The sequence below is a fragment of the Monopterus albus genome, unplaced genomic scaffold, assembly GCF_001952655.1.
Source record: "Monopterus albus unplaced genomic scaffold, M_albus_1.0 scaffold107.1, whole genome shotgun sequence".
Taxonomy (NCBI): Eukaryota; Metazoa; Chordata; class Actinopteri; order Synbranchiformes; family Synbranchidae; genus Monopterus; species Monopterus albus.
This window is the reverse complement of record NW_018127987.1, coordinates 130,664-144,502: the sequence shown is the minus strand read 5'-3', so window position 1 is coordinate 144,502 and position 13,839 is coordinate 130,664. Positions and strand designations below refer to the sequence as shown.

The 13,839-nt window shown below is 39.2% G+C and overlaps 2 protein-coding genes across 2 annotated transcripts in view; one reads left to right on the top strand and one right to left on the bottom strand.

Annotated features, from left to right (window-relative positions):
* The window catches only part of arhgef5 (Rho guanine nucleotide exchange factor (GEF) 5), a 7,325-nt gene extending 6,568 nt beyond the window's left edge, over window positions 1-757 (top strand). Inside the window, exons 6-8 of the mRNA XM_020610839.1 lie at window positions 207-336; window positions 444-518; window positions 647-757. Coding sequence (XP_020466495.1) covers window positions 207-336; window positions 444-518; window positions 647-757 — 316 coding nt within the window. The remainder of the gene's footprint in view (window positions 1-206; window positions 337-443; window positions 519-646) is intronic.
* A 16-nt stretch (window positions 758-773) lies between these two features.
* LOC109966163 (transient receptor potential cation channel subfamily V member 6-like) overlaps window positions 774-13,839 on the bottom strand; it is a 15,966-nt gene continuing 2,900 nt past the window's right edge. Inside the window, exons 2-18 of the mRNA XM_020610810.1 lie at window positions 11,812-11,959; window positions 11,110-11,207; window positions 10,894-11,016; window positions 9,719-9,859; window positions 9,357-9,455; window positions 9,083-9,258; window positions 8,829-8,975; window positions 8,623-8,702; window positions 8,393-8,528; window positions 7,704-7,790; window positions 7,531-7,607; window positions 7,282-7,447; window positions 7,057-7,123; window positions 6,681-6,949; window positions 6,456-6,562; window positions 5,378-5,570; window positions 774-1,816 (exon numbers count right to left, since the gene is read on the bottom strand). Coding sequence (XP_020466466.1) covers window positions 1,760-1,816; window positions 5,378-5,570; window positions 6,456-6,562; window positions 6,681-6,949; window positions 7,057-7,123; window positions 7,282-7,447; window positions 7,531-7,607; window positions 7,704-7,790; window positions 8,393-8,528; window positions 8,623-8,702; window positions 8,829-8,975; window positions 9,083-9,258; window positions 9,357-9,455; window positions 9,719-9,859; window positions 10,894-11,016; window positions 11,110-11,207; window positions 11,812-11,942 — 2,154 coding nt within the window. The 5' untranslated portion in view covers window positions 11,943-11,959 and the 3' untranslated portion in view covers window positions 774-1,759. The remainder of the gene's footprint in view (window positions 1,817-5,377; window positions 5,571-6,455; window positions 6,563-6,680; window positions 6,950-7,056; window positions 7,124-7,281; window positions 7,448-7,530; window positions 7,608-7,703; window positions 7,791-8,392; window positions 8,529-8,622; window positions 8,703-8,828; window positions 8,976-9,082; window positions 9,259-9,356; window positions 9,456-9,718; window positions 9,860-10,893; window positions 11,017-11,109; window positions 11,208-11,811; window positions 11,960-13,839) is intronic.

Genomic DNA, 13,839 nt, shown 5'->3' with positions numbered 1-13,839 from the left:
CATTGCTCAGCACTGTCAGCGCTTCAAAATGGTCTATGTGCCCTACCTCACCAACCAGTCCTATCAGGATGCCACCTTCCAGAGACTCATGTAAATCAGTCAAGCATTTGTATTTTTTTCTGTTCGGGCAGTTAATATGATTTCCTGTTCACAAAAACCTTTGCCATTTTCTTTTATGTCTTTAATTTAGTTTGTTTTTCTTTCAGGAATGAGAATCCAAGGTTCAGGCGGATTGTGGAGAAATTAGAGGCGAGTCCTGTTTGTCAGAGACTTCCACTTCGTTCCTTCCTTGTCCTTCCCTTCCAAAGGATCACAAGATTGAAGCTGCTGGTCCAGGTCTGTGTGTGCAGCCTCTCTGAAACTCCAGAGGCTGATGGTTCACAAAATGTCCAGTCATGTACCCTTCTATCTAACCTTGACATGCAAACACAATTTCTCTCCAGAATATTGTGAAGAGAACAACTCCAGGGACTGCAGAGGCAACGCAGGCCATCAAGGCATTGAAACTTCTGGAGAAGGTACAGTAAGATGCCCCTTTCACTGTACACTGACAGAGGAGAATGACATTTTAATATTGCTGATAAGCATCCTGGATATCTTGAACTCCTTGGTGACAAATGTCTCTTTTCATTCATCTCTCTTTTAGCTGATTCAAGAGAGTAATGACAGTATCTCTCAGATGAAAAACATTGAGTCCTTGGTCACTCTTAGTGCTAGGGTGGACTTTGAGTGCAGGGTAAGTAATGACAACCAGTGATAAAGGGGGAAATTAAATGATCTCATAATGATATTCTTAGTTTTACATAATTATGTTGTCCAAAATACTGATTTCAAGCTGACTGCAATTAAAAACAGATAATTAAAAACAAAGTAATGATGGTTTTGAGGTGTGGAGTTTTATGTGATAATAGAGAAAAACATAGTTAATTGCAAACATCAGTTTACTTATTTCTGTTTGTACTGTTGTTTATGGATTCTACAACAATAACTTGACAAAACTATCTTCACTCAAGTTCAACTTTCTAGGTTTTTCTGGGGCTATCAAGGATATTTTGGTGTCTTCATCAATAGATGGAGTTTGCACAGTTGTCTTCACATGACCCAAGTATAGTGCTTTGATAATGAGATAACGTGGCCAAAATCATTCCTATGTTCTCGGTCCTCAGTCAATCTGGAAGTTGTTCTGGTCAACTGAGGACGTTTTAAGTCTCTTATATCGAGGAGGCTGCTAGAGGAGCCATGACTATGGAGACACGAGACCATACTTCAAAGATGATTTTTTTTTTTTATCAACACGCCCCATTATCAGAAATCAGTTGATAATTGAAAGATCTCATGTCATTAATAATGTGTTTCCTTCAGTTCTCTCTCTTCACGTTTTCCTCACATCTTACAAGGACGGGACTAAGACAGAAGGAAAATACCAAAATGAGGGAATTGACAGCGCTTACAAGAGACTTGGGATGAATCCATAGAGTATATTAGGTCTTTTCAACTGTACGAACCCACCAACCAGTAACTGAACTTGTACTTCTTGTCATGGGCTCCGTTTTTGTTTCCACTGGCCTGTTTTAGCACCCCTCAGGAGGTTGAACTAAATTAGCACCCCTCAGGAGGTTGAACTAAATCAAGTTCTGGAAACTCACAAGAGGAGGTTGTGGGTGCTCGCAGGAATGACACACCTGTGATTGGTTAAACATCAGCAGTGTGTGAACATACACTCACTGGTTTAGAGGAAGAACAGGGACTTCGTGTTGGTTTAGTGGTGAAATGGTGACTTCACTCGTACTCGTTTAGAGGTAAATGCGGACTTCACCTGTTGGTTTAGAGGTAAAACAGGGATGTCAGCGAGTTGATCGCATGCTGCAGCTGAGGGCTGCAAGTTTGTGTTTTGTTTGTTCAGCAGCTGTTTGATAAACCGCTCATCGAGTCTCCTTGTGTTGCATGTGTGATTGAGCATTGTGCTCTCTGCTCAGCTGTCTATGTGAGGAGCACAGCCTGGTCCTTGTGTAAACAGGGACCAACACTAGGAAAAATGCTGTGGAAAAGCATCAGTGGAAACACTTCAACTGAAGTTCTGCCAGATTACAGGTCTGGGAAGCTCTAGGTTACGACTTTTTGAGTTCTCGTTGTGAAAAAACACTAACACAACTGAGCCATCTTCATATGACGTATCAAACTCCGTCCAGTGATGAATACTAGGTAGAAAAATAAAATGTAATGTTCAAAAAATTAATATGCTAGTATAATTTTTTTTACTACAGTTTTTTTGTGTGTCTCTGGGACAGACTCTTCCTCTGATCAGTCAGTCTCGGAGGTTGGTAAAGGAAGGACCGGTCACTGAGCTGATGGATTTCTCTTTAAAGGAAACAGAGAGGAGTGTTTATTTGCACCTATTTAATGACTACTTGCTGCTTTCACTACAAAAAGAGTAAGTCTGCAAACATGCTATGTGATGTTAGAATAATCCATCACCAACTGGCATCTCCATCATTACCAATTTCTACAACCTGTTTTCTCATATCTGCAGTTTTCTGTCTTTTCAGTCTTATTTTTTTGTTCTCCCACCATCTTATTTCTCTTTTGTGCCTACACTGTGTACTATTTCCAGAGGGGGAAGGTTCATAGTAATCGACCACTCTCCTGTAGTAGACGTGCATGTAGAGAACTGCCGTGCCAAACGTCTCACCTCACAGAAGAACCTGTTCCGGCTGCGCGTGGCGCAGAAATCTCTGCTGCTATGGACCGACACAGAGTAAGAGACTGAGGGCTCTATTTTCCTGAAATAGGGTGCAATGCTAAGCTCAGGTCTAAATTCCACACACAAGGCACCTATGGGCATAGTCAGCAATGTTTTGGAATTTTGATGACCAGATGAGTTTGGTTGTTAAATCACAAAAGTGGGAAAAAAGATGCAGAGGATACACCCATCTTTGCTTTGTTCCCTCAGGAGTGATAAGCTACGCTGGATATCAGCCCTTTCTCGGCCACATCCTGAAATAGACTTTTCTGCAGCTCAAGGTAATCTACTTATCCTGGTTTAAACGTTACAAAGTGCTGTGTTGCTGCTTACTGGTCAAGAGCTGTGTCTGACATCACTACCTTGTTCACATATTCCCTACATAACAGTCAGTCATAATGTCATTTTGCATTCACAAAAACTGCATTGTCTCATGAAATTAACTTACACATCTGGCAAATGGAGAGTGACACTAGTACAACTACATTTTTTTAACTGTTAAAACTGTACATCAATTCCACTTTCATTTAATTTATTTAAAATAAAATGGCAGACAGTATGTGTCGTGCACCAGGTAGAAAATAGTGATCTATTAGCTACATTCATTTTCATACAGTAATTGCAAGCAGGCAAGTGTCAGCCCCTCTGAGTTGAAATTATAAACAGGGACTATGGAGGATTTCTGAAACCTATAAAATCCACCACTTGGTAGAAATAAGTGTCAACAAACTTGGTAAATGTTGCATCACATGCAGTGCATTGCAAATAAAATCCAGTATTGACACTGTTACAATCTGAGACCAACCAGGCAGTGTGTTAATTATGTACATTAAAAGACAGAGCATAATGATGCCCTAATGGCAACATAGAAAGTTTTCTTGCTAAAACCGCTAAATATAGCCAATGCTTTCTGGATGTTTTGTTGATTACAAAAAGGTCTTTTTGTTTCACACCACAATTGTTTTTGGAACAAATTTTGGCAGTGTTGTTCAGGCTATTGTATAATTAAATGTGAGGCTATGAAACCAACAAATATAAGAAATTCACCAAGGACTCTCAATAAAGCACTGATAAGAATAACAGCGACTAACTGGACTGACAGAAAAAGAACTGAGTTTGCAGACGTGCTCTTTATCAGCAAGAGCACTGCAGTCATCAGCAAATACCAGAAATGCTGTAGCTTTGTGTACAAGATTTTATCCCAGTGTGAAAAGATACTGGAAAAGTTTAACAGAAACTATCTTTGTACATAACACATTAATACTATATATATAATGTTCACTCAGCATAAATAAAAACCTGTGTGGGTGGATCACAGGTGTTTAGGGGCTTCTCCCTCTAAGCATTTTATAGTTTGTCACAGTGACCTTAGGATCTTTATCACTGTAGGTTTAACATTTCCTCTCTTTTCCATACAGATTACCCACAGATGCAGTGTATCCGAGCTTTTACTGCCCAGCAGCCTGATGAACTGTCCTTAGAAAAAGCTGATATCATTCTAGTGCACAAACAATCCAGTGACCGTAAGATCATCACACTAAATTGTCATTGTTCCCCTGCATAAGGTGCCATTGCTGTTTAATTGTATTAGTAGAAAATAACCACTCAGTTGCTTTGTGTTGAATTATTTCTTTTTGACAGATTGGGTAGAAGGGACCAGACTGACTGACAGGCATCGAGGATGGGTGCCCGAGTCTCATTTAGAAACAATAAGCAGCTCCAGAGTCAAACAGCGCAACCTGTCAGATGCACTCAAACTTACAACGGCCACAGCTGCTGTTTGAGCAGGACACTGAGTGGGACTAAATGGAGAGATGTCGTGGATGCACAGTAATGGAAAAGACTTTCAGTCGTCTATTTCAAACTGCTGGAAATTGGACAGTGGACGTTCTGTGTTCCAGATGCGGAGTTCTGTTATTGAACTGTATAGAGGTGCAACTGAAATGCTATAAGAATGTCTTTCAATGGAGCAATATACTGCCATAAGGAAAAGTATTATCTGCTGAGGCCTGCCTGAAAGACATTAAGGACATTATTAACTGTCTACATCACAAACAAAGTTGTGTGCATGATAATTGATTAATTGACTGGTGTGTTAGAGAGATGCTGTATGTTCAAAGGGAAATTACCTTACTCCAAGAAACATCATTTTTGGAAAATCTGTTATTTGTATATATTGAACTGAATGTAATAGATAACTTTGACAGTTAACTGCCAACAGAGTTGACCCACACAGGTTCCCCTGCTTTGGGGGAACTGACAGAAATCTGACAAAATGTACAACAAAACAATTCAAGGATGTATAGAGCTTTGAAGGCTCCACAGTGAGGACGTATCAACAAATTCAGATTGATGGAATAAAAACATGTTCAAACATTGTGCGTAAAAGAGAGTGAGCTGTGGCTGGATTGTTTCACCATGAAATCATGTTCTGGTCATTTATAGTAATATAATAATATAATATACAACAATATAATATATATATATAGTATAGTCATTTATAGCATTGCTCACTCATCAGTAGTTAGGTTCAGGACTGAAGGATGATGGGAAGTCTCAGAAAATGCTTTTTAGGTTCACAGGCAGAATCTTATTCTAGACATATTTAATGTCCTTGTCCTGTTTTGACCGTCTTACCTCCATCTCAAAATCTGAAATTCTGTGGCGAATCAGCGGCCACCCTCTTAGAGTATCCCCTTCAGCATTTCTAGGCCTGGGGTCAGGAATTCTTGAGACTGGCTTTTTTCTTGGGTTAGTGTTGTCCATCCTCTCATTTTTCTTTTCATCCTCACTGGAGAAGTATCGTACTCTGTGGTTTTTTTCCTCAAGCCTTCAAAGATAACAGAGTAAACCAGCAGTCACAGGTGTTTTGAGACAAATACATTTAAACTGTTATTTACAGTTATTTTATTTAGTTTCTGGTGCTCCCTCTGCTGAACTTTTCAAACTCACTCTTTATTTCACTAAGTATATTTTCATAACCTGTAATAATATAGAATGCTTTTTTGGGAAACAGTAATTTGCTTACAGGGAAACATGTTTATGTAGTGACCATAACCTAAGCAGCTTTCAATGTGATGCAGCTAAAGTCATGTTGGGCTTTGAATAAGACATGCAGCTCTCACTCTCTTACTGATACTATTATCATCCTTCCTCCACCTATACATACAGACTACAAAAGTTGTAGTTTGTAAGTGGGAGAGTGATAATATTGGCAGTATCTCATAGAGGAGAACCTGTCCTGGTGTAAAAACATGACAGTAATCGTAAAGAAGGCCAAACAATGACTACACTTTCTCAAAATACTCAGGAGAAAACATGCTGCTTGCCTTCTATCTCTGCACCATAGAAATTGTGCTGTGTTATGGCACTGTGGTATGGTTTGGCAGCTGCACTACTGCTGATAGGAAGGTACTAAAAAGAGTGATTTATACAGCTCAGAGGTTTTTCGGCTGTCCGTTACCCAGCCTGGGAGACATTGACTGGGAGGCACTGCCTCAACAAGGCACACAGCTTCATTAAACAGCGCGCTCACCCTGGACATTATCTTTTTGAGTGGCTCCCCTCGGGCAAACGCTACAGGGCTGTCTCAACACACACCAGTAAACTTAAGAACAGTTTATACTGTCACTGCACTTCAGATATAGTGCAAGTTTTATTATGTTTTTTTCCACATGTCATTATTTCTGTTCCTGGCACTGCAGGACTCTCTTACCTGAGATACCAGGCATCCTTCAGACCATATTTTAGCCCACATACCCCAAAACGAGGCCACAGGAAGGGTGTCAGCTTCCTCTCCACCATCAAAATTGTAGACAGCATCTGCGTAACATCATTATAGTTCTTCATTATGACACAGAAATGCACAGGGACATTAAGGTGTTTCTGTGCATTTATATTTGTTAGATTAATTCTTTTTAAGTCCATATGTATGTGTTACCTGAACTCGCCAGAGGGACTCTTTCTGCTTGTTCACCTTCCACTCTGTGTCAGTCAACATGGCTATCAGTATATTTACCAGAAGGATGGCGACATTCATTGTGAAGGTAGCTTGCATCACATAAACGACTGGAGGTGCATAGACGGTGGGATCCCAAGGCATATTTACGATGCCCGAACCAAGCACAGCCTCAGAGAAGAGAGTAAAGGGGAAGTTGGCATATGAAGGTATACCACTAGGGTCCTGGGTCATATACACTACCCATAAGCCTGAGAAGCAAAACAGACAAGACAATATTGATGTTGCTTAAATTTCTATTGTCAAGCTTTGTGAGGGTTAAAGGTTTGTTTGGTCAAGTTTCACAGAATATACTCACCGCAAGAATAACCAAATGTCATAAATAATATCTGCCACATAAACAATGCCAGATCTCCAAGTATAATCTACAGACAAATGAGACACAAGATAGCTCAAAAACCAAAACAACAATTGAATATATCTGCTTCCAAAACATGCCAGTACAAGCACATTTGGAACAAGAAAATATTTCTAATGAGCTCACGCATTACTGTATCTATGCCCATGCTGAGCTGTCTCCTACCTTCTGTATCATGATGGACTGGGGACCCAACATTTTAAAACCTCGGGAGAAGAACATGACATTGCACCAGCCGATAACCAAACATAATGCCATCACATCATCTTCTCTTTGCACCTGGCAGACTCTGAACACCAGCAGCAACAGCACCAAACATGCAAAGCTGATACTGATCAAAACAACAACAGAAAGGTTAGAAGGTTTTTCAGTATAGCAGGCTTCATTTCACTTCTCAGAGCAGTTTGTACATACAGGAGGACATGGAAGGGGCCTCCCAGTGCAGTCTGACCCAAGTAGCGCTTTGCTCCCACTCTCAGTAAATCAGGGAGCTGTTGGAAAAAACAATAAGGCAGGATGTGTATATGCAATGCACTGTAATAATGTTTACTGTATGTAGGAAGATGAAAATAGTTTCATGAATGCACCTCAACCAACAGCATTACAACAGCTCCCAGGAGGCTGACGATCTCGCCTGCCAGCCGCACTTTGTCCTGATGAGTCACATAACATTCCTGAGACATGGAAGAAGAGATAGTTTGTATTAATATTAATGTCATATTAGTTTTGTAGTATTTGTGATTTGCTTGTTTGGTTTAATATTATCATAAGGACTCAGTCTTTATTTAAAACTTGTAAGCAAGTAGCATAAAAAGATCTGTCCCCCTTAACTTAAGAGAAATGCCTCTAATGATTAGGGTTACTGTGGTAACTCTTGCCCTGGCTCCTGACCCTATACCACTATATAGATATAAAAATATTCCATTGCACATAGGAGTCCTGCATTAAGCTTCAGCATAAAACTTAGCTGGCAAAGATGGAGCTCATTTTAACTACTTTATATCGATCATCTACAAGTTTAGTTTAGATAAAATGTATCATTTTTTAAAAACTATCATATGTTTTACATGTAAAATCTGAATGTAAAGTACCTAGTAACTGTCAGATAAATGTAGTAAAGTAAAATGTTACATAAAAAAGAAGTAAAACTCAAATAGCTCAAAACAATGCTAAGTACAGTACTTGAATAAATACAGGCTATTTAGCTGCATTCAATCACTGCTGAGATTTGTTTTTGGTCCAGCATAAACAAATTTATGTCATAACTCCAACACACAGTGAGTGGTTTCTGGATATAGATGGTTTGGCCTATGATTGGTGTTGTGTAGTTCTCTGGAATGTCCATCAGAGGACGATAAAAACAACATGCTGTGAAGATCCCGATGTACACCAGATATAGGATAATCAGCACCCTGACACAAGAAAGGAAAATATTACACTGTTAAACAAACCTGGACATGTGCACAACTCAGATATTTTACTTCAGAGTTTGACATCAAACTTTACCTGAAGTAATGTTGCCCATACAGTTTCCACTTCAGACTGAGCAGCTGCTTCACTGGGGTCACCTCCAGTAGCAACATCGCCTAGAAAACAAAAGTTGTTGAATTTCTTCTAAGCATCACTTCAATGTCATTTTTTCTGACAAAAAGTCCATCATTTTACCTAATTACTCTCTCTCTCTCTCTCTCTCTATATATATATATATATACCTCTCTGTGGTGGCTCCTCACAATAAGCTCCAGCACTGACATGTTGTCAGCCCAGGAATCAATCCCTGTCAGGTCATACAGGTTAGAAGAAAAACAGCCCAGACTCCACTGCAATTTACGCCTTCTATTAACTATGTCCTCAAATACCTGAGATAGACAGAGCGAATCACAAGTGAGGACAGGAAAAGGTGAAATAATCTGCTCCACCTTTCATGTTAGGATTTTACTTTTTGCGCCCTCTCATGCTTACTCACCATAATGTTTCCCTTTTTGGCAGCCACTTTCATTGGTGTAAGGCCTCGGAGGTTGGGCACCATGTCGAGTGGCACTGGCTCCTGTAGCTCTGCATCTCGTGCCATAATCAGGTTGATGGACTGGCACGCAGCTACCTTGTTGGGCTGCAGAACCAAAATATGAAGCACTGTGTTGCCTAGAGAGAAGACAAGAAGACAAAAAGTAGACATGACACAAGAGGAACAAGAACTGTCAGACTATATAACATATATGAAACAATACTCTTCTTCATACCTAGGTAGTCCTGGACCCTGGTGCTGGCCCCTGCATCAATTACCATTGAGATAATATCCCTGTTCCCAGCACATACAGCAAAAGTCAAGATGTGCTCACCTGTTGACCAAATGTACATTTTGAAAACCAGAATCTGTCTTGCCTCACTTAGCACAATGACATATAATTACATTTACAAGTTAGTTAAATACTTTGCTTCAAAATAACTGATGTTTTTTGTTCTGATCAGTTTGGGGTTTAATGTCTTGTTAACGACATCTGTACAAGTGGCCAGGAAGGGATCAAGCCATCAGCTTTGTCATTACTCGGCCACCTGAGATACAGCCACCCTGTACATTTTAGGCTCGCTCATGCTGATTTACCAGTGTACATGTGTCCTCCTCTCCTCTTCCGAAAGTACAGCCCGGTGGCTCGAGGTGTAGCCACATCACCACCATGACTAATAAGTTGCTGGACCAAATCAATGTTCTGGTTTTCAACAGCAATGTGGAGGGGAGTGACACCTGAGACAGCAGAGACAGACAGCATATATCAGATCACTGTGAATTACCTGTTTATAATTTCAACTGCTGTCTATTTGCTTAAGTGTAACCTCTGGTGGAAGAAGTATTCAAATCATATCACACTATAAAAAAATACTGCATTACACTGGCGGAGTATCAGGGGGTGCAAGCAGTGTGGCTGCACTCAGCCCCACACCGTGTGTGGGGCCGGGCGGGTTCTCAGGATAATGTGAATGTTCAAATGATGTAAATCAACAGTGTACAGCAATGCTTAGTCAGTTGAGGGAATAATTAAGTGCCAACATTAAGGTTAACATTATTTTACCTCCTTACGGTTTATACAGTAGCTGCATCTGCACCACCCATGGAACATGCAAAGTTAAATAAATCAAACACACCTTCCCAGCATTCATTAAAACCAGCTTTGGAAAAACACAGTGTGCATTCATTCAAAACGCCCCAGACACACAAAGGCAAGAACGTTTCTCAAAGAGAGAGGCAATATGAGATTTAGAATCCAAAGTTTCAAAACTGAAGAAACTGGATTGTCTTTGGCTGTTCTGCATTGTTATCAGCAGCTGTGGGCAAAGATGAGCTAATGTTAGCTAAAAATAGAGAATGCCCTGGCTAGTAGCATAGTGGTCCCTCCTTCATTTTTAAATTATTGTTCTGTAATAAAGCTATCATACCTGACACATTCATTATTGTAAAAACATATTCTGTATTTTTTCATGGCTAACCAAACTTCAGCAGGTATGTAATGTAAGTCTGCTATAAATATAGAATGCAACTACTCACATTTAAATTTTTTTTATTTACTGATAGCCCAATTCTGAAAAACAAAAGGTTTCATACTTATTTGTAGCTAATAAGGGATCTTGAGAGAAAGAAGCACCAAAATGCAAGAACATGAATGAGTTAAATTGCCCACAATCCATGTTTGTTTCTTAAATTCATTTTTTTTATTTGTTGACCATAAAGCTAGAAACTTTTTACCTCTGTGCATTTACATGTGCAATAAAATGTATGCCAACCTTGGAAAAGCTCAGAGGTCATGGGCTCGTTGATGAGTTCAGGAGCCCCGTCCATCAGAGCCACTGCTGCCTCCACATTATCATTCATCACAGCAATATGAAGCGCTGTCTCTCCAAGAGCACCTGAGTGAGAGGATCACAACTTCATAAAGTACAACTGACACTGTACCACATTGAAATAACACAGTGAAGTTAAAATTCACAGCTCAGTCATACCTCTCTCAAAGATGTTAGTGGATGCAAAGCTTAGCAGTTTCCTGATACAAGCAACGTTGTTTGTTTTAGCCGCATAGAAGAGAGGAATGTCATTTGTGCTGAAGGAAGGACAAAAGAAAAACACCAAATTAAACTTTATTTAATCAGATTAGACTTTACAACTGAATGTCCTTCACTTTGACATATTTCAGTTTTGATGGATTGATTTAATATTTTGATCTTGCATAACAAAATTACATATACACAAATCGATCAAAATAAATAAAAACAATCCCAATAATCAATATTCATGTTAGACTGAAAAAGGTATAGGCTGAATCCAAGTATGTTATCCTGACACTTTACCTGTTCTAATAATTTTATTTGGCTGAAGAGTTATTCAAACCAATGATCTTTACAAACATACAAGTAAATCATTTGTCAATATGTAAATCTTTCACTAAAGAAAGTATAGTATATGATTTAACATACTAATAACACATTAAATAAAAACAAATAAAAACCATGCTATATTTACCTTGTTTTATAACTTTCAATATTTTTGTACATCTTTTTTTACTTTTTTAAATTGATGTGTTTCAAGAAACCTTAACTTATTTATTTTATTCCTAACTACAATACCTTCCTCTCAACTCGTATGAACCTTTCCTAACCAGTTCATTTTTATAAGTGGTGGCTAGTGGCGCTTGATACATTTCTCACAGTTTGATGTGAAGCAGAAACATCTCATCCAACACCTCGTCCCATCCTTTCTTGTTCTCATGGCGAAACCTCAGCTGGTGCCACCAGTGGCTGAGCAGGGCTGGAAGAGATCTGGCCAGAGGCGGAGACATTGACTCCCGATGGTCAACTGAGAAAAACAAAATAAAGAGTTGAGGTTCTGGTTACAGAGAAACGAAGTCTATACCTGCAGGCAGGAATTACTGTATTTCATCATTTAGTCCCCGAGAATTGACTTTTTGTATTTTTTTCTAAAATAAAATGCAATAAAATAAAGTTTTTAGACCTTACCCTTAAACAATAAAAGTCCTACTCCTCAAATTCTGCCAATAATCAGTCACAACGCCCAAAATAGGAAACAACACCTATTATAGAATGTCCCTGAAGAGAAGTGAAATCCTTTTGGCCTGCACACTATATATGATCTTTCCATGAGGGAGGAGACATATGTAGAAACTGAGAATGACGGGGTGGAGACAGAAGAGGAGTGGTAATTAGTTGGTGCTGACAGAGTGCAGCCATAATGAGCAGGCAGACTTTCACCATAGATCAGGACTCTCACAGCAAAAGTTATGCTTTGAGTTTCATATCAATGGTTCACCACAAACTCCTTTCTCATGCTAATCTGAAAGAAATGAAGTGACAATGGTCCCATCCCCAATTCCAATAAATCTCTGTTATCACCAGGCCTATCTGCCACTCTAACTACCAATAAATTCTACATGGCCACTATGAAAATTCAACATCATAACAGTCAGTTGCAGTTATTCAAGTGAACCATTTAGGAAACCCCTCTGGGAATTGCAAATGTGTATATCCGAACCCTGGTCTGAAGTTTCAAACTGATATGAAGGCTACTGTCAGCTCTACATTAATCAATTGCAATGAAAATGTTGCTCAGACATAATGATCTTACAATACTGCATCCTACGGAAGGGTCTTCTAACATAAGTAGTTTTATTACATATGCTACAGTAAAATAAAACACAGCAGAATGGTAGTACAGAGGCTACATATGAAGAGTTTGTGTGCATGGTCTTACTATCCGTCCAAATCTGCTCAGATATCAGTTTGACATGTGGGACACCACTATGTGTTCTCAGCCTGCTGCTGATCCCAGCAGATCTCAGACTGATTTGACTCAAACCTGCTGATCAGTGGAAGCTGAAACACATGAAGGTTACTCTCCAACACTGTGAAGGTGATATTAATATACTTGTATTGTTGTCTATGTTTATGTTGTTGTTTATTTTGTTGCTGTATTAAAGCTAAAACATGTATAAAAGTTCACATATTTTATTAGGCTTCATAAAAAATGAATATGATGACTGAATTACTTGACCTTGCAAGATTTGATGGTTTGAACTACAGAACCAATTTATTAAATATACATGATGATTGCTCTGTTGGATGCCACTGTGGATGTAGTTCAATGTGTGGCCATTAATTGCATTTATTTTAGCACCTACGCATTAGGCCATGACATATCTCAGTTATAAAACAAAGATTATATGATGAAAAATGACAACTACCCAATACATTAAACACACGTCTCTTTCACATTTTCACCTTTGGTCAAAAATGAAATATGTCAACAACCATTGGATGCACTGCTGTGACATTTTCTCCAGATGTTTGTGGTCTCCAGAGGGTAAATTCTACGGACTTTGGAGATTATAGGAGACTTTTCATCTAGCACCACCACGTTTACTTTTGTGGTTTTGAGAGAAAGGTCTTCATAACTACTGGATGAATTACAACAAAACTGGTACTGACATGTTTCCCTCAGGATGAATTGTTGTAACCTTCCTGTAAGGTCAAAATCAAAATTTTAAGATGTGCAGTATCTTGGTTCTGTTAGATCCGCTCGGACACAGAGGTGAGTGAGTCAAAAAAGGACGGACCCAGGTGGCTGACTTCAGTGCAAGTAGTGCTCAGTTTATTTACAGTGATATCTTACAAGGAAGTGAATAACCAGGTTGAAGTGGGACGGGGTGTTGAGCCGCAGAT